Below are 19,286 nucleotides of genomic sequence, written 5' to 3'. Positions count from 1 at the left end.
ACAGTTAACTGTCCTAGGGTGTGGTGTACTCAGGAAAAAAAATGTCTGCTGTTTGTCTCCTGCTTTGCCTCTTCAATCTCAGATATTTTTCTACATGGCTACATTTTCTATGAGTTTTTGGATTGTGTTTTAAAGAAACTTTAAAAACAGCCTGTAAATGTAGGCCCAGGGTACACAACAAATCAAACAGGCCCATACTAGGTTTACTAATTGTACAAATTGTACACTTGTTGTACTCTTTAAAACTGTAAATGGGCATTCTTGCACATTTTAGTTTATAACCTCTGGACATAGTATGTGTGAGTGCAAATATATTTGTATTAATTTATTGTTAAATGTTTTTTTTTTTTTTTTAAATGGAATAGTTAAATGACTTGAGCCCAATGTCCCATGTCAAAGGTCGACTGCCTGTGCAGTCCATGCACTCCGGTGCAGACCCCAGACATTATTTTGAATTGGAAGACCAGTGGTAAAGGGTCACAGGGTCATCTTTCAACCTGCTCACATTAGCTGTCAGCATCCTCTATTGGACATATGTACCATATCCATATGTTCATCCTGTTCACATCGAATGATGAGATTTTCTGCATACAATTGTTTAAATGTCAAAAGTTTTTTCTTCATAACAGTTCAACCCTTTATTGACATCATTGAGTTACTGAGAATTCACTGTCTGAGGGTAAATACAACAGTGCATGCAGACAAAAAAATTATGTATAACTGAAAGAGGAATACATTTTTCGTCAAATACAGTGATAATTTCGATTGATGATTATGTTTCTATTGCTTTAGAAAGAGCAACTCTATTTGTAATTGTTAAGCAATTTGAATTAGGCATGTTACCAAGTGTAATTCAAAGGGAAACCTAGGCCTGACTTTTACCATTCTTTTGTGACTTTGTGTTTACATCCTTGTTCATCTTTTTTTTTTTTAATACGTGTTATGCACAGTTGGATTAACAATTAACAATGCTTTACTGGGACTCTGATACAATATATTGGCACAACAGGGACCGACACACGCCATGTCTCCTTACTGTCTGGTAAATTTACATAAATAGCCCAGCTTTGTAGAAGACGGGCCTCTTCAGTCCATCAGTAGGTTAAAGTTATAACCAATAAAATGAGCAGGAACAAATAATTACAGCGGAGTATAATCCCACTTGCATTATGACAAGACACCAGTTTATCTGTGGAGAAAAAAGCACAAGAACATCATGATGATGTTATTTCACAAAGAATCTTTCGCCTTTAGTTTACGTGTGTGTGTGTACTGTTAGATGTTTCTCTTTGTTTTTGTCCTTTCATTTTTCCAATAAAAAAATATTTAATCGTCCTGCTATGTGGTGTATGATTACACAGTAAGTTTAATTGTGGAGGTGTATCAGTATTATTCACCCTTGTGTGATCTATGCTCAGAGAAGTGATGACTGACCCTCCTCTCCTCCCACTTAGACCTCCAAAACTTAGGTGAAACACAAGGGGAGCAAGACAGAATAAAACTCTCCTCCACAAGCTAAACGCCTTCCTAACAAAACCTGATGTAATGCCTCCTACTACAGATAACTACAGTAATGGTTAAAAAAATGTACACTCTCTATCTTCTAAGGTTTTACATATTAAGATATAATGAAAAAGTATCTAGTCCTTACAGGATGTTAAAATTGGGAAAATAGAAACTGAGAGAAAGAATGTAGTACATATTAGTGTCATTATTTAACAAAAACTAAGACAAAATGCAAAAAAAGACTATGAAAAACTAAGAATGACACATTTTTCAATAGCTTCCAGAACCAACTTTAGAAGCAATAATTTGAAGTGATCATTTTCTATTTGACTTTATAAGCCTCTCACATTGTTGTGGATGAATTTTGGCGCACTTTTCTTTACAGTCTCGCTTCAGTTCATTAGGGTTCGTTTTTTAGAATAAGCAGAGATGAAAAAATACAGAAATTTTTACCTAAGTGGAAGTACAATGCAAAGAAAAAACGTAGATATTTCAAGGACATTAGCTGTAACTTTAGCTAGCAGACAAACTGTGCACATAAATAGTTTGTGTGTTTGCTGATATTTGTGAAGCTTATAAAAACTTTTGAAATTACCTGCCACTTAAAAAAGCATTAAAATCTTTATGCTCTCTCCTCTTCTCTAGTGCTCTACAGTGCTACAATTCATGACATCTACACCCAAAGTGCAATAAAATCATTCTGGCCCGATTTAACCCCCTGAGTACAGTGCTGTAAATGATGCTTAAATTATATTTTTTGGACTTTTCATGTCTTTGTATTTGACAAGCTCTTGTGATAAACACACCAATATAGCTGGCTCAATATTGTCCCCTCCATTTAAGCACAAAATAAGTTTTGGTTCGCAGGGCAGGGAAGTAAAAACTTCCCTCAAACGTGTTGAACCTTAAATGAAAACTAAAGTAAAAATCCAGATATTTCTGAAACAATGTAAAATTTTGTCAGAAAAATTAATATTCAAGTAATGTACCGATATCTGGAAACAGTTATCATACAGTACAATACAGTACAGTATTTGTACTTCATCACTTCCCAACTCTAGAGACAAGAGACTTTCTCCTAACAACCTTTCCAAACATGCCATACTTATTCGGTCTTTTTCTAGTTATAGTGTCATGAACTTTAACATTTATGCTTGTAGAATCTGAGATCTACCTGCTGAGTTTTTGGAATTTCTCTCAATTTACTGAGATATCGATTCCTGGTGTGCTTGGCAACTGTCTTTAATGTTTTCCACTGGTTAATAATTGAAGGACTTAAATTCTTGGGAAATAGCCCTATATCCCAGCAACAATTGTTACTTCTAAGAGATGGCTGATGTATTTTCCTCAAATCCTCCAGACCAGCAAACTGGCAACATTTCAGCTTTTATACGCGTTCACACTTGGTGGTGACCAGTTAATCAAATGGATCTGAGTAGCAACACCTGACTGTAGATCACCCTCTTTATTCCTACAGAAGCACTTACTTTTTCAGAGACGGCTTCATTTTTTTTTAAGTAAATAATGACACTGTGGAATGTGTAATTTTTTTTACTTCATCTGAGGTTATATTTAAGATTCATTTTAAACCTGCCTAATTTAAGGAAAGTATACTTTCATTTAGACTATATATAGAGTGATCTTTATATATGTGTCATGCATGTATGTGTGTGGGTGTTTGTGTATCCAACCTGACACGCTTTGGACTTTTGGGATAAATTTGCTCCAGAGCTGACATTCTTTGGCTTTCATCATTGTCTTTTCTTCTGGATGTTTATAATTCAGTGTGACATACTTCTGCTCTTCAACAGTAAACACGGGCCACTTAGCTCCCTCAAGGCCTGGATTTCTGAAACAGACAATAAATCAGTTCTAAGAATCATCAGGGTCTTCACACTACTTGAGTGAGTGTCTGACCATCTGGTTATGCTTACCCTGTACGAGCAAAGTTGGCCCAGTGTTTCATAAACTTCTTGGTCATATTAACTTCCTCCTTTGTGTATCCCAGAGATGCATTCAGAGGCATTCCGAATACAAATTCTATCTCATACCCATGCATAGCACCCATCCACTCTGGCCAGGGATTGATTGATGAATGGTGATCAAATAAATATACAAAAGGCTTACCACCATGTTGAGAGAGCCTGCAAAGTGTAAATAACAGAGAGATAATATTATATTACAATAGGTTAGCTCAAGATGGATGAAACATAACAGAAAAATAAATAAAGTGGTTCATACAAACTGAGGAAAAAACACAAAAAAATGCAGAAACATTGTTAGTGTTGGTAATTGACATTTTTATACAGGTTTGCAGTTTTCAACTATTAGTATGGTGGCATTTCTTTAAACCAGCTCTATTTGTCAGTGTTTTGTCAGGATTTGTTTGCAATAATCGCAAGAACATAAGAGTTGAGTCTTGTTCTTGCTCTTAGTCTCTAGATGTTGTGAGAATTGCGGTTTGTTGCAGCAGCTTCCACAGTTAAGTGTGTTTTGCGGTTTTATTCTTAGTTTCTTTATAGTTGTGGATAATTTTGTCTTTTTTTTTCAGATTTCAGTTTTTACAAACCATGGACCTAAGTCGTCTTTTTTGTAATTTTATGGTCCTCACTGTCTTTTTTACGTTTGTCGTGATGAGGGGTAACTCTGAGTGGAATGGCTCTGTGTTTCTATACACTCAGGACCTGGCACTCTCACACTCGGGACATGGCACTTTAAAAAACATAACACTGCTGCCTGTAGCCAGACCGGTCATCCTGCAGGAACTCAAAAGGTGACGTAATGGGTGCCAGGCCAGAGTAAGGATATAATCGAGGTGAAGGAAACATAAACCCTCCTTTCCACCGGTCATCATAGGGAATGTGAGGTCTCTGACTAAAAAAGTGGATAACTGGTAAAGCATCAGAGTAATCGGCAGTATCGGGAGTGCAGTGTATTATGCTTTGCAAAGGTACCTGGACCACACCACCACAGTATCCGACTTTTTCATAGTTTGGCTGACAAAGACGCCAAGCTGAGCAATAAGAAGAAAAGATGGAGAGATTGCAGTGTTTGTTAATAAATGGTGATCCAATACAGGACATGTTATTTTGAAGGAATCTCTCTGCTTGCCAGACATTGCACTTTTAGCTTCCAGTACTGTTCATATTATCTACGATGATGGGTCAGCAGCATGTGACATCACACACGGGACTTTCACTGACCTAAAGCATAGACCCCCAGAGCCTTTCATCACTATCACTGGCGGTTTCAACCATATCTGTCTAGCCTCCACTCTGCCAACTTTACAGCAGTATCTGGTCCGCAAAACATGGGAAAATAAAACTTTGGATCTTCTGCACGCAAACATGCAGGATGTATACAAAGCCACTGCCCTCGCCAACTATGTAGATCAGACCACAACCAGGTCCTGTTAACACCTCAGTATATTCTTGCAGTTCTAAGACTTCCTGTTGCCACCAAGTCTGTGAGAAGAAGTCTGGAGTCAGGAAGCCAGTGAGACTACATACTGGGACATGCTGAATGAAAAGTAGAGGATCTTCAGGTCTAGGAACAAGGACAAGTTGAGAAACCTACACCATGACCTAAAGGCAGGGCTGAGAAAGTGTAAAGATACCTACAGAGAGAAGCTGGAAACCAAACTCCAGTTGAATAATTTCAAACAATTGTAGACAGGGATGCAGCTGATCACTGGCCTCAATCAAAGAGATCAACAGCAGCAGGAGGGCAGCATGGATACAGTCAATGAGCTACATGTCTGCCACATCTTCTTTTTGTCACTCATAACTATGTCTGGTTGGCTGGCCAGCAGCTGCTTGTCAATGTGGAAGTCAAAGTCCCAAAGGACCTCGGCCATGTTTTTCTCCATCATGTTTACCGCCATCGGCATTGTCTCCCATCTGTAGTTGGGAACTCCTAATCCAAATACAGCACAAATGTTCCTCTATAATATAATATAATATAACATCCACTTGGTCACTGTCCCAGTTTGCAGCTTACATCCTGCTACTATGTAGTGGACTGTCTCTGGGGCACCATTGGACAACCTGCAACTTGGGTCCTATTGGCTGTGGTGAATCCAGTACTTAGGTCTTGTTCTTGTGCTGGCATGATCAGAGTCTCTGGGTTGTCCATTAAGCTAGCTTTTTCTAGCCACTGTGGGTGGAACCCTTCATGGACTGTGTGGAGTTTTTGTGTCTTGACATCAGTCTTATCTATCTTCTTCTGTGGCCACCTTTTTATTTCAGTGTGCTGTCTGACCTGGCGCATATGGATTGATACTTTAGATCTTATTCTTACCATTGTGTAAAAGAAAAAGAAATCAGTTTTAATATTACCTTGATTCTCCCCAATATTGATTTTTTAAGCACATATGTTGTAAAGTGGAGTGATGGAAAATACATGGAAAAACATTCCTGATATATCCATAACCATTTTTCTTGTGCTTACCAGAAAAAGTCTCATAACAAATATTCACACACAATCTCACCATTGCAGCACCTTTTCTTTTTTCAACAGAGGCTATTTTTATTTTGGAGGATAAAGTCAATATTTAAATGTATTCATTGCTTTACTACTGTTACTGTAAGATACTACTATACCATAGTATCTTGAATGAATCTCACCTTGTTTGATTTAGGATGCCACTGTATGTTCTTAAAAAACAACTATCAATACAATTCTGAGACTTTAATTAGTCATTTTTGAGTTTATTAACTGTGACTAAAAAAATGATCAATAAGAATTGCTCATTACCTGTGAACAAAGTCGAGCACTGGACAAATGAACATTTGATCTCCAACAAGACTACATAGAGAGTCACGGTTTTTCACCCTGTTGTCCTCATCTATCCAGTCCGTGTAATGGAAAATGGCTGCATCTCTCGTGACATCACTTGCAGTATCCATTGCAAGCGTCACTCCTGCCAAGAATTCGTTTCTAGTGATGAGACTCTGACCGGTGATATTAAATCCGGGGACTGCATAAACAACAAAATATGTCCCTTCATCCTTATTTAAGCCAAACATCACATCTTTCTTTGCAAAGTTACCAGTACTTAGAAGTACCTGCAGAAGGAAGAGAGAAGGTTGTTTAGTGGTTTTTGTGATATTGTGTGTATATATATATATATATATCTATATAGATATATATATATATATATATATATATATATATATAAATACAGGGCATAATAAAAATTATGAGGTCATTTGTAGGTCCCTCTATTAAAGGAGAAGTTTTGTCAGTTTGCTAGTCTGGAGCATTCAAGTATGTGTTGACAGAAAACATATTAGCCATGATTACAAGGAATCAACTGTTTCTGCCCATCAGTCTGGGAAGGCCATTTCCAAACAATGTGATGTCCATGAGTCTTAAGTGATCCGAGATTAGACCACATAATGATCAGAGAAATTATAAAAAGCCAGATAGCTACAACAGTCCTCAGCTAGCATATTAAATACTAAAATTCATGACAGTACAACTGAAATTCTCTCTCAAAAATGAACATGACAGCCTGGCTTAGGTTGCAAAATTGCAACTGAAGAAGTCATAGAACTTCTGGAACAATGTCCTTTAGACAGACAGGACCAATGTGGAGATGGGGTTGTGATAGTAGACTCAAATGTGAAGCAGTCTCCCTAACAGCTTAACCTTAGGCAAAACTGGGTCATGCAACAGGACAATTAACCCAGGCACACCAGCAAATCTACAACAGAATGAAAAAAAAAGTCCAGACCAAGTGTTTGTGGTGGGATGTCAAGAGACTTGTGCATAAGCAAATGTCCATTAACCTCAATGAACTGAAGCAACATTGTAAAGAAGAGTGGGCCAAAAGTGATGAAGAGTGATGAAGTCGTACATAAAGCAGTTACGTCAAGTTATTTCTGTGGAAAATGGTTCTACAAGCTACTGAATCACAGTGTATACTTTTTTTAAAATATTTTTTTTCCACACACTGCTTCTTTAACTTGGTTTTTAATAACTAAAAAATCACTCGGTGCAAGATGCCATGTACTGTAGTTCATCTAAGGTTGTATTTTATTTATTTTAAAATCTGGTAAAAACCAGATAATTGTGATTTTTATTCATATAGAACCTTAGAATTAAAGAGGGTATACTTCCCTTTGATTGTATAAACAAAACTTTGTCTTTTTTTTTTTTTTTTTTTTTTTTTTTTTTTACAACATGTGGACTGGTTGCATGCAACTTTTTCCTTAAACCGGTGTTTCCCAACCTTTTGGAGCCACGGCACATATTTCACATTATAAAAATCACACGGCACACCACCAAACAAAAATGTCACAGAAAGCACATTGATATTTTTTCCTGCGCACCAAATATAGGAGAATTGGCTAATCTGGGTTGGAATTTTTTCCAGGATCTAGGTCAGATTGATTACTTTTTCTTTTCAAATATTTATCTATTGCTATTATGTGCTGCATTGTCTCACTCACAGTATGACTATTGTGTCATTTATTCTTCGTCTTCTACTATTTTACTGTCAGTTGGCAACCAATTTAATTAGAGCAGATAGTTGTATTGCCCTCTATTTGAAGAGAATGTAATTGTTCTGCCCGTTACTCAGGTGGAACCAAATAATCATCCACGGCACACCTGATCATTTCTCACAGCACATCCATGTGCCACGGCACAGTAGTTGGGAAACACTGCCCTAAACCCATCATAACTGAACTTATTTTAAGTATGAATTGCACTTATTGGAGATGCTTGATGTAGCAAAAAAATATTTCTTAAAGAAAGTCAACAAAATGCCAAATATGGGTACTCACGTCAACTGCATCTGGTAAGAAGTTCCCATCAACATGAGGCATAAAGGGAAGACTTATTAGTGATGGTTGAGTGAGAACCTCAAATTGCTTGGTTAAGATTTTTTGAGGATCAGCCTGCTGCAGACAAGCTTCTAGACGAGCTGCAGGAGATGAGGGACAATCCACCAGTTTTGCCAGCATAAGAGACCTAAATATTGAAAAAGAAAAAAAAATAAGGAAGAACTCATAGAACCAAACTTTTATACCTGGCTTTAATTACGTAGATCAATGCAATATGATCTCATAGACAGTATGAAAGACAAATGTAGATTTTGGAACTGAATATTGAAGTCAAAAATCATGTTTTTTTTGTAGTAGATAAATATATATAACTGAATGAAAATATATATTCACACACACACACATTATTATTTATTTATTTTTACTGTGATCAAAGCCTTTTTTGACAAAAATTAATATATGTTTTTATCTATTACAAAGCCACAGTGTTCTTGTTAGTATGTTAATCTGATTGCTAAGAATTGTTAAAACTAAAGGTGTCTGTATACAGACAGACTACTGTGTGTAAGTATCTTCAAATTTGGCAGATACTTGTAAACTTAGCTGCAGCCTGGGACAACAGCCAAGCCCTCACTCTAGTAGGATATTTTTAACTGTGTGGGATCACCACAGTCATTGACCCGAAGCACAAAACTAAACACCTCGATACCTGGTTAGTATAAAACTGCAATGAAAAACACCATTGGTGTGCTAGCCAACACTTCAAAATTAGCTATAGCCACTGCTGTGTATTCTTTTTTACACTAAACTCTGGATGGTAGTATCAGTAATAATATCAGAATATCTGGATGTATTAATATTTGTAAGCAATATCAGTTTCAATATTGGTATTGATCAAATCCTAACGATACCTATATGGACAGAGGATGAATGAAAATGTCGACCTACTGTTGGAGCTAAAGGCAAAGTCATCAGGTTTCAGCCTCTGGAAATCTTCAGACTTTTTAATACACTTGTCATTTTGTCAGTCTAGATACAAGGGTTAAGTCAACCAAGTTGGCTCAAGGCAAAGATGATAAAAAAAAATGTACACTACCTGTCCCAGGCCTCAGTCTGACTAATTGTGGCCCAGTATGCATTGGGGGAGCCACTCTGCATCACAGCCCTTTGAAAAAGATCCTGGCTGCCCGGCGAGAGCAGCTGGAAGCCAACAGATGCAGACCCAGCACTTTCTCCGAACAGAGTAACCTGGAAACAATACCAAATTAAAATTGTTTCAACATGTGAAAAACTTTTCTAGAATTAAGGCATTTACCTTCGAAGGATCACCACCAAAAGCTGCAATATTATTTGCAACCCATTTAAGAGCCAAGCGCTGGTCCAAAAGGCCTGCATTACCCTGGATATTTGTGTTGTCGGGAAGAGACAGGAAACCAAACGCTCCCAATCTGTTATTGATGACCACAACAATAAGGCATACTGACGATGTATGACTGAAGCTAAATCACAATATCGCTTACTCTTATTATTCTAAAAAAAATATCACCCATATTTGTCATACTCGATTTTATTTTCTTGTATAAAAGTGTAGAGTTTCTAGTTACATATAATAACTATATTTAATTACTATTAGTATTTATTACCTCTTACCTGTAATTCATTGATACCACAACAACACTTTCAGATTTACTCAGGAAACGGCCATCGTAAATGTCCAGTGATGATGTTCCTGAGATGAACGCACCACCATGAATCCAGACAAAGACAGGGGCAAGTGGTGCAGGCTGCGTTTTGTTGAAACGTGGCGACCAGACATTTAGGTACAGACAGTCCTCACTCAGAGGAGTGTTTGGGTTCCACATTTCTATACCCTTGAACCCTGGAAAGAATTTTGTTAGATAACAGCAGTAGTATAATTATATAATTTTAAAGAGCCTGATTGGGACAACATTACTGCAATCTACAAGTTCAAATGAATTTATTCATTGGTCCATTTCATTTTATTAGCTTGAAGAAAAATTAACTTGAATTTATCATTAATGTACTGTGTACAGTTGTATGGTTGTTTTTACCTAGAATGAGAATCACTGACAACAACCTGATAACAGTGAGTTAGGTTCATTTCTATCTCCGATGTCATATCTAAATGAAGTGAGTGTGCTTATTACATTGACATATGTCTGGTATCCGTTGCAGTAGTCCAACAATCTCCGACAGGTGGCTGCATCTATAAATACAGCCAGCCCAACTGCAGTAATTCTCTTGAGTGAGAGGAAAGGCTTTTGAAAAATTTGACTTGTGTATTTGTGTTAAGGAATATATGAAAGTGTAATGTGTAAGAGACACATTCTTTATCAGTCTAGAAAACAATAATACAAAACAATTTGCTTAACATTTATGGTTCATGTCCAAGATTTACTTTTGCAGTTAAAAAAAAGTGTTTAGTTGGGAAAGGGAAGGCGTACACTACGGATGAGATCGTGTTTCCTAACTGCCACTCACCACTAAAACATTACTCTGAAATGAATACAGTGAAAAAAAACTCTGCATCACAAAACTGTCCGAGAGCAAAATGCTACCGTTTATAAACCAGCATTTAGGTAACATAAAATGGTTTTTCAAAAACGATCTAAAGTGGATTGCAATCCTAACTCTCTCTCTCTACATGCATTTTTCACCACATGACAAAAAAAATGAAGATTACTTATCAGTCAAACAAGTGATGAGTTAGTGCCATGATAAATATTTTTCTTCTTATTTACCCTCAAATGCAGGTTTTATTTTTAAATAAATTATAAAATAATATTATTCATTTATTTATAGTAATGTAACTCTTTTCTCTGGTAAAACATAAAACATGTGTACATAACATATAAATAACAGTAATGTGAAATATGTTGAAAATATTTATTTAAAACTATGTTTGGATTTTGTTTAGTCCTTTGAATATTTCATATTATGTAGTGGCTATATGTATGTAAGTGTACAGATATGCACTGTCCATTATACAGTCTGTGCATGCATTGTGCCCAGTTGTGTTAATGTGAGTCCTACCAGGAAAGGCTGTATCAGGCATTTGGTAGCAGGAATTTGGAAATTTGGTAGCATCCTTCACACCATCCCATTTCTCTACTGGCTCTGGCGCTCTGAATCTTAATTTCCCAACAGGTGATTTTCCATAGGGAATTCCAAGAAAGGCTCTAACATCCGAACCCAGCCCAGAAAGCAATTTCCCTTGAATTTTCCCATCGCTTGTACTGATCACAAGGTCATCTTGAGTGCCAAGTGATAATATCAGAAAATTAAGCAATATAACAAGAAGTACACACTGAGAGTTTGCAGCCATGGAAAATCCTGAGGATAGAAAAATAAAGGCATATTACATTCAAGTATTTCACATACATACAAACAAATGCTAATACAAAAACTGATCTTGCCAGAACACTACAATATGGCCCTAACTTTAACTTTGAACTTTTTAAGTGCAATAAGCATTGTAGTATAAGTAAGACTTTGTAGACACTAAGATAAAAACAAACAAACAAACAAACATATGCAGATAAACACACCAGCATTCCGGATACTATTGAAAGTCAATCAAGCATTCCTCTGTTAACTAAAATAGCTTGTCTGCAGGTCATAGAAAGTTTAGGGTGGGTCGATGTGTGTGGATATATTGCAGAGAGACCGTGGGTGTGTATGTGCGTGTGTGTGTGCGTGTGTGAAAGAGAGAGAGAAAGAGAGGGAGCGCGAGAAAGAGAGGATCATTCCCGCTATCAGAATGTCACTTTAAAAGCGTCTTTAATCCTCGGATATTCACAAATACTGAAGCTGTTGGCGAGTATAAAAACTGCAAGTAACTGCACGCACGCAGATCATGTGTGAAGCCGCCTTACTTTGAAAAGGCACAGACTAAGCGAGGTTAGAGTGAAAATCGCGCACAGCTGGTTCGATGCGCGCACTGGGGACACAAGCGCTCATGCAGAGATTATTATAAATGACTGCAAGAATTAAATCCGCCAGTGCCAGTTTATAAAAGCTTTAGTGATGTCTTACCTTGTCAGCTAGCAGTTTGTGTCTGTCTGGAGTGAGTGAGGAGGGCACAGCACTGATGGGATGAAAACATGGACAACCTCTGTCCAGTGTTCCCTGGGCCGGCCCAGTGCACCACCCACTACTACTGCTGCTGTAGATACGCTTATGATTACTTTTATATAATACAACACAGTAATACCTGTCCCTGAATACAATTAATAATGGTAACAGCCAAAAACATTGCCACCCATAATCATAATATGAATGATAATAAAAACTGAGTGAAGAGCAAAATTTTGTGAATAAAGTCTTCAGTTTTATTATCTTTAGAAAATTCATTTTCCTCTTCAAGAAAATGTAAGTTTGATTTGCAGTATTATGATTGTAATGATTTGTGAGTGCTGGTGTGATATTAATGTATAAAATGCACTCTTGCTGTAGCATTGTTATTTTTTATTTATTAATTATTTACAACAATTTATTTACACACACACATATAAATATATGTATATATATATATGTGTGTGTGTATATATATATATATATATATATATATATATATATATATATATATATATATATATACACACACATATGGGCTGTTTCTTTTCATAATGACACAACCCTTTATTTATATCACAATCAGACTCTTTGTATTGTCATTAAACTTCAGATGTTCAACAAAATTAGAAGCAACTCCCTGCTAGCAGCATTTAGAATAAATAGCAAAAAACAAATAAATAGCTAGAAAAAAAACCCAAATAAAATGTAACTGACAAATATACAAAACTAAAGAAATGTCGGTTTATAATGTAAGGTTGCTCTGAAACACTGTCTTTCTCAAGGTTAATACAGTAACGCATGCAGAAAATGGATCTAAGAAACTGTAAATAAGAAAATTAATGCATAATTAAACCTGGAATACATTTTTGTGTAAATATAAACTTTTGGATGTATTGAATGCACTAAAAATGAAATTAAGCCATTGTCTTTTATGACTGTTATGTTACTTTTGCTTTAAAAAAAAGAAAAGAAAACAAATATATCTGTAATTGTTAACAAACCTGAATTAGGTATGGTGCCAAGCATAACCCAGAGGGAAATCCAGCCCTGATAATTATCATTCTGGACATAGATATATATATTTTTTTTAATGAACTCCATGGAAACTTAATTTGATCATTCTATGTAGTCACGCAGAGCCTCCTTAATTCTCATTATACCACTTCCTGTGTCTGTTCCTTGTTTATTTCTCACACTGCTGTCTGCTTATTATCTCTGTCATTTCTTTTTTTTTTTTGGGGGGGGGGGGGCATCTTTGCTTTTCTTTCCCACTCCCGTGGTCAAAGCTAGACAGAAATCTAAACCCCTTTGGAATTTTTAATAGTGTGTAGTTTGAGCACATGTTTGTGTACGCCCCCTGTATACGTGTGTGTGTGTGTGTGTGCATGGTTTCATGTTATTTATAGCATGTTATGTGCAGTTGGATTAACAATAAACAAAGGCTTACTGGGACTCTGATGCAATGTCTTGGCACAACAGACTGAGGCACAGACACAGGCCGCATCTGTGTATGTCAACCTGATTAATAATGCGTTCCCTATCATGGTGCATACTGAAGATTGAAGTTAATTTTAGACATGGAAACATTCAACCCTATACCCTAGGCAAGGATTTGTTTCCTTTTTGTGTCTCTCCATCGGTCTACCACTCACTTTTAAAGCCTCTTGCTCTTTCAGTATGCCAACCAGCTGTAGCCATGGACATCAGCTTAGGAGAAAGGGAGCCATGGGAGTTCTGGCTTTTTAGAGTTATGTACAACTTAGCAGGAGGGTTTGATAGATATGCGGACAGTGACAGAAAAATGCAGAAAAATGAAGCAGAACCATTTGTTTTAGAAACAGCACAGCAGTATTCACTACAAATGCATATTTAATCAAGAATTAGGTTGCCAGGATCCAAGTGAGCATCTGGTGTTTTTCCATTGCCTTTCTGTGTTTAGCTCCGTCCACCTTCTTGACAAAACCCTGGTTCCTCACCTGTCATCCACTCACAACGTTCAGCAAGGCTGTATTTAAGATCAGTGCAGTCATCTATTCCAGTTTGTCAGCTGCCTCATGGTGGTAACCAGGCCTCATTGCTTCTTGTTTACATGTTCATGCTCTGTACTTACCTCAGTCTCCTTGTGTCTCCAGTTTCCTCATCAAGTCACTGCTTCACTCCCCTGCAGCTTAATTACCTGGAAGCTGGTCTCCTTGTCAAGATTCTCTGCACCTCTCTGCAACCCACTCCTCAAAATCAAAACCACTCATCACTTTCACCTGCCTACCCTTCTGCCCGTTGTTTCCTCTGGATTCTCAAGAAAACAAGGTTGGAACCGCATTCACTCACTCACCTCTCGGACGCTCACTGGGTTGCCCTCCCCAAAGCCTCACAACCTCTGCCTGCAAGTAAGCCCACAGAATCAGTATTCCTCTCTCCTCCCCTCATTAACTCCTCACTCTCAGAACCTAACTAAACTCTCCCTCTGTTCCAGTGCCTCCACGTCAGAGACTCAACACTGCGTATCCTCTTGTTGTCATTTCTAGTTTCTGTTTTCACAGTGAAGCTTGTTAAAATCTTAACGCTGTTCCATTAGGTGTCTACATTTGAGTCCCCTCCCACGTACTGGCCTCCGGGCCCCCTTGACATAGGTGTGTAAAGGAAGAAATGGAAGATATTTGATAGGACCCTTTGAGTAAATGTTTTCTTTCTCTCATTCCAGTATCATCAAAATAAGCCTGCAGACTGAAATGGAAACCCCACCCCACCTCAAACACAAGTTCATTTCAGCCGTGCCCCTTTAATGTCAGTCTTCTGTTATGAAGCCAGGGATAAGCAGCAAAAAATAAAATAAATAAATAAATGAAAATTAAAAAGAAACAGAAAAAAACCCTATTAAATTCATTTCTGTGTGAAAGCTTGGAGCAAAGAGATAGTAAATATCCAATCACGGTGTCATAGAGAAGGATATTAGTTTATGCCATGCTCTCTGTATCTGTTTCTGTTTTATTTGAATTTGAGCTGTGTGTGTGTGTGCGCGCAAGCATGTGTGTCCACATGTGTACTGAAATATTCAAAGTTTAACTGAGGTACTTTACTCTTGCACTTGGTGATTGTGACGACCCTCTGCACCTTACCTTCCTATCTGTCTGTTTGTTAGGCTGCTGTTTCTTGCAGATCCTGCAGAGGAGGTGAAATCTGTGCAAAATCGGCAGTGGTGGTCAGTGTGGCAGTGCTCCATAAAAACACCTTAGAAGTAGGTTGCTGTGTGTGGCTCCTCCTTTGGATTTTTCTTTTGGATTTTTGATTTTAGTTGCAGTTTGGTTTTTTTTCTTGCACGAAATCACTGTTTTCATCACACCTTCATTCACTCACTCACTTACATCATCGGTGTGGTGTATAGCTCACTGGAATGGGCAAGCAATCCAGGTTCTGAAAGGCTGCAGCAGCCTGGGTTTGGTTTCATCTCAGACTATTTCCTGCATCATTCTCTCTCTCTCCTGTCTGTTCTCTGTGTTTGCTGTCTATTAATAATAGCTAAAAATAGCAAAATAGGACTTCATTAGGTAATTGGTATTAATGCATTGTCAAACATGCAGCCTGCTTGGCAGCAAGTGTCTTTAAACAGCATGACAATGATATTTAATGAAATAAATCACATAAAATATCCCACTTAAGGCAGACAAAAGTTACAGCTTTTAAATTTTAGATTTAAACTAGGTGTGGGACTTGATTAAAAATATTAATCTATTTAATTAGAGGCTTTGTAATTAATTAATCTTGATTAATCGCATTTAATCGCACAAGGAAATTTGTCCCAAAACGCAAATGTTTTTGTTTTTTTTTAAAGGGTTTTAGTCGGCGACAGAATAAATAATAGACATGGACATGAATATTGTAAACTCAAGCTCTTTTAACTTATGGGGAAAAATGTTTAAACTGCATTTCAGTGCAAAACAGAACAACAAAAATAATATCCCTGGCCAAAATTGGGCAGACTTAAAAATAAAATGCTATTTTAAGTACTTTATGTACATTTTGGTACTTTGGTACTTGGTATACATAAATGGTATTTTCTTTAAATAATAATAATAAAAATTTCATAAACTTAAAGTGCAGTTTTTCTTCTTAAAAAAATAACGCAGAAACATAAAAGGTTATTTAACCAGCTTCACCTTTAAACTCTGAGTAACCTTAGCCAACATTATTTTGTACATTAGGCTAAAACAGTGTGATCATCGAACATTTTAGTGCAAAAAATAACAAACCCATTGGACTCACAATACTTCCATGCTTATTTACTCTCCGTCTCTTTCAGCCAGTTACTTTGACAAACTGGCCTGTTCAAATTTTCAGAGCTCATGGCATCTCTCTTTTTTGTTACTATGTGACCTGCAAGTGAGAACAGTCTCTCACATGGGACAGAAGTGGCAGGACTTATCAAATACTTGCGGGCCAGGAGAGACAGCTGTGTGTGGGTCCCTGCTCGACGGGACCACCACTGCAGCAGGCAGTCAGTCTCACTGATGGTGGATTCTGCTCTGTACAAATTCAGCGCCCTGTTACACAGAGCTTCCTCGTCAGAATCAGATTCTGAAGACAATGAAGAGAGGAGGAGGCTCTTTGTCTTTGCTGGCTCCTTTGTGGTGGCATCTTTACACTGTTCCTGCAGCAGGTCCTCAAGGCTGGTCCAAACCTTTTCTAGCGCTCCCCTTGCAAGACACTTTAAATCCTTGAAGCGTGGGTCAAGCACCGTAGCTATCTTGAGTCACTGATAGTTGAGTGTAGCTGTTGACTTACTAATTCTAGTCCTGAACATTTCATCAAATTCGTGCTGCCAACACCTTTTGTTGGTACTTGGACTGCTAGCGCTAACAGCTCCCAGAGTTTCTATGCTCGCTGCAACATGTTTTGCATTTAGATGGTACCGAAAGGTTGAAGTGCTTCGGTAGTATGCAAACTCCTTGTTGCACAGTTTTCACAAAACCACGCTTTTATCAAGGCTTCTGTCAGGTAGTCTTTTGAAATTAAATTTGCCTCCAATCAGTCCTAGCAACACACTTTCTTCTGATTCTTTGTAGCGCTGATGTGTGCATCAGTGTAATCGGTATACCAGGAAATTGTGCATTGACAAAAGTTCCCCTTTGTTTGGAAGCAAAGTGCGATTAAATGCATTATTTATTTATTTTTGTTTATTTATTTACTTTTTTCAAATTCATTAATCATAATTAACACATTAAATTCCCACCCCAAATTTAAACATAGCAAAATATGCCTGAAACATCACCAAAATAACTACTGAAAGACCTGTCTTCACTCTCCTACATCTGCTTCCATGGCACAAGCTTCACTAAGGAGCACAGATTGACGTAAAAGCCATTGAGCTCTGTTAGGGGTGGGAACTTACCTAAGATGGAGGAAGGTAATGAGTGTAATGAAGCTAATTGAGAAATCTAGTAAAAAAAAAAAAAACAGTCTGGGACTCACAGTCAAGTGGAAGATTGAAATTTACAACCTTGGACTTTGGACATTTCGAAATCCACCAAGTATATTTGTTACCAAAACTGAGTGGTGATAATGCTAATGGTGATGTTCTGCTTGTAAAATGGAAAGTACATTGCAGCCTTGTAATGAAGACTGAGTAAATGTTGATGTAACTTAAGAAGTCCAGATAATTTAAGCTTAACTCAGGAGGGAGTCCAAGCCTAATAATACCATATTAAACTATGAGGTTAAACTGTACAACCTTGAAATATGAGAATTTTGAAACAGAACAAATGTTTCTTTCATTATCACCACTCTACAAATGGTGATAATCCACCTATAAACTGGAAAGTAAATAGGAGCCCTCTAATAAAAAGATCATTAACGTAAATGCTGACGTAACTGGACCAGTCCAAAAAAATATCAGTTGAAATTTTTAATACTTGAACCTGAATCAAATTAACAATCGTACCAAAATCACTACCACCAATAATAATACTAATAATACAACACATGATGCCATGATTTAAAGAAACACATGAGAAACAAAGTCATTGTCCAGAAACAAGCTTCAAGTCCAGAAAGAGTTACAAAGTCATTTCTATGGCTTAACGACTCCATGTTGAGAGCTATTATCTACCAATGGAAAAACCTTGGAACAGTGGTGAAACTCCCCAGGTGTGACTGGCCTATAATTTCTCCAAGAGTGCATCAACAAAAATCTAAAGAACTGCAGACCTCACTTGCCTTGCAGTTAAGGTCAGGGTTCATGATTCAACACTAAGAAAAAAAACAGGCAAAATTGCATCTATGGGAGATTTCAAGACATAACCCAATGATTACCAAAAAGAACACAAAGCCTCATGTCACATTTGCCAGAAATCATCTTGGTTATCCCCAAGACTTTGGGGAAATACTCTGTGGACTGACAAGACAAAAAGTGTACTTTTTGAAAGGTTTGTGTCTTGTTACATCTGGCATAAAACCAACACAGCATTTCATAAAAAGATCATATCAACAATCACCAAATGTGGTGGTGGTAATGCAATGAGATGAGGCTGCTTTGTTCAATTTGTGCTTTGTTCTTCACCTAAAAAATATTTTGTTACCTAAACAAAACCAAATAGTAACCACAAATAAAACAAAAATCAAAATGGGAGTGACATGCATTGGTTTTCTAAGGAAAAGGTGTTGTGTGTATCAGTGGCATCATGGTCAGAAGCATGAATGTCAAGAATGTCAATTTTGCACTTTTAATTATTTGTTTGAACTTGTCTAATTTCAGGGTTTAATGATTGTACAATATACATCTTTACTGGCTTAAAAACCAACAACTCTGATCTCAAGTCTACACAAATACATGTCTGCACATAATAATACCTGTTTCTGGGAAAACCATCACATTTCAATCCCAGCGCCAACATACTT

At 37.2% G+C, this 19,286-nt stretch overlaps 1 protein-coding gene across 1 annotated transcript; it reads right to left on the bottom strand.

The window, feature by feature from the left end:
* Positions 1 to 628: 628 nt before the first annotated feature.
* On the bottom strand, positions 629 to 12,459 carry LOC134641024 (cholinesterase-like). Its single transcript, XM_063493202.1, has 10 exons — positions 12,354 to 12,459; positions 11,352 to 11,651; positions 9,948 to 10,176; positions 9,613 to 9,745; positions 9,394 to 9,545; positions 8,298 to 8,484; positions 6,262 to 6,572; positions 3,441 to 3,650; positions 3,198 to 3,355; positions 629 to 1,189 (listed from the first exon to the last, which is right to left on the bottom strand). Exons 2-10 carry the CDS (start codon positions 11,641 to 11,643, stop codon positions 1,095 to 1,097), a joined length of 1,767 nt encoding a protein of 588 aa, XP_063349272.1. The 5' UTR covers positions 11,644 to 11,651; positions 12,354 to 12,459; the 3' UTR covers positions 629 to 1,094.
* Between the last annotated feature and the right edge of the window lie 6,827 nt (positions 12,460 to 19,286).

The sequence above is a fragment of the Pelmatolapia mariae genome, linkage group LG14, assembly GCF_036321145.2.
Source record: "Pelmatolapia mariae isolate MD_Pm_ZW linkage group LG14, Pm_UMD_F_2, whole genome shotgun sequence".
NCBI classification, from domain to species: domain Eukaryota; kingdom Metazoa; phylum Chordata; class Actinopteri; order Cichliformes; family Cichlidae; genus Pelmatolapia; species Pelmatolapia mariae.
The sequence above is the reverse complement of the archived record's forward strand: the minus strand, read 5'-3'. Positions and strand labels throughout refer to the sequence as shown.

Bases quoted from the DNA above. Each gene is read 5' to 3' on its own strand.
- LOC134641024 (XM_063493202.1), bottom strand. From the start codon at position 11,643: ATGGCTGCAAACTCTCAGTGTGTACTTCTTGTTATATTGCTTAATTTT. The intron at 9,546-9,612 runs GTAAATGCCTTA...TATTGTTTCCAG, and splicing joins TTGGTGGTGATCCTTCGAAG to GTTACTCTGTTCGGAGAAAG. The intron at 1,190-3,197 runs GTTGGATACACA...TTTTCTCCACAG, and splicing joins AAAAGTCCAAAGCGTGTCAG to ATAAACTGGTGTCTTGTCAT.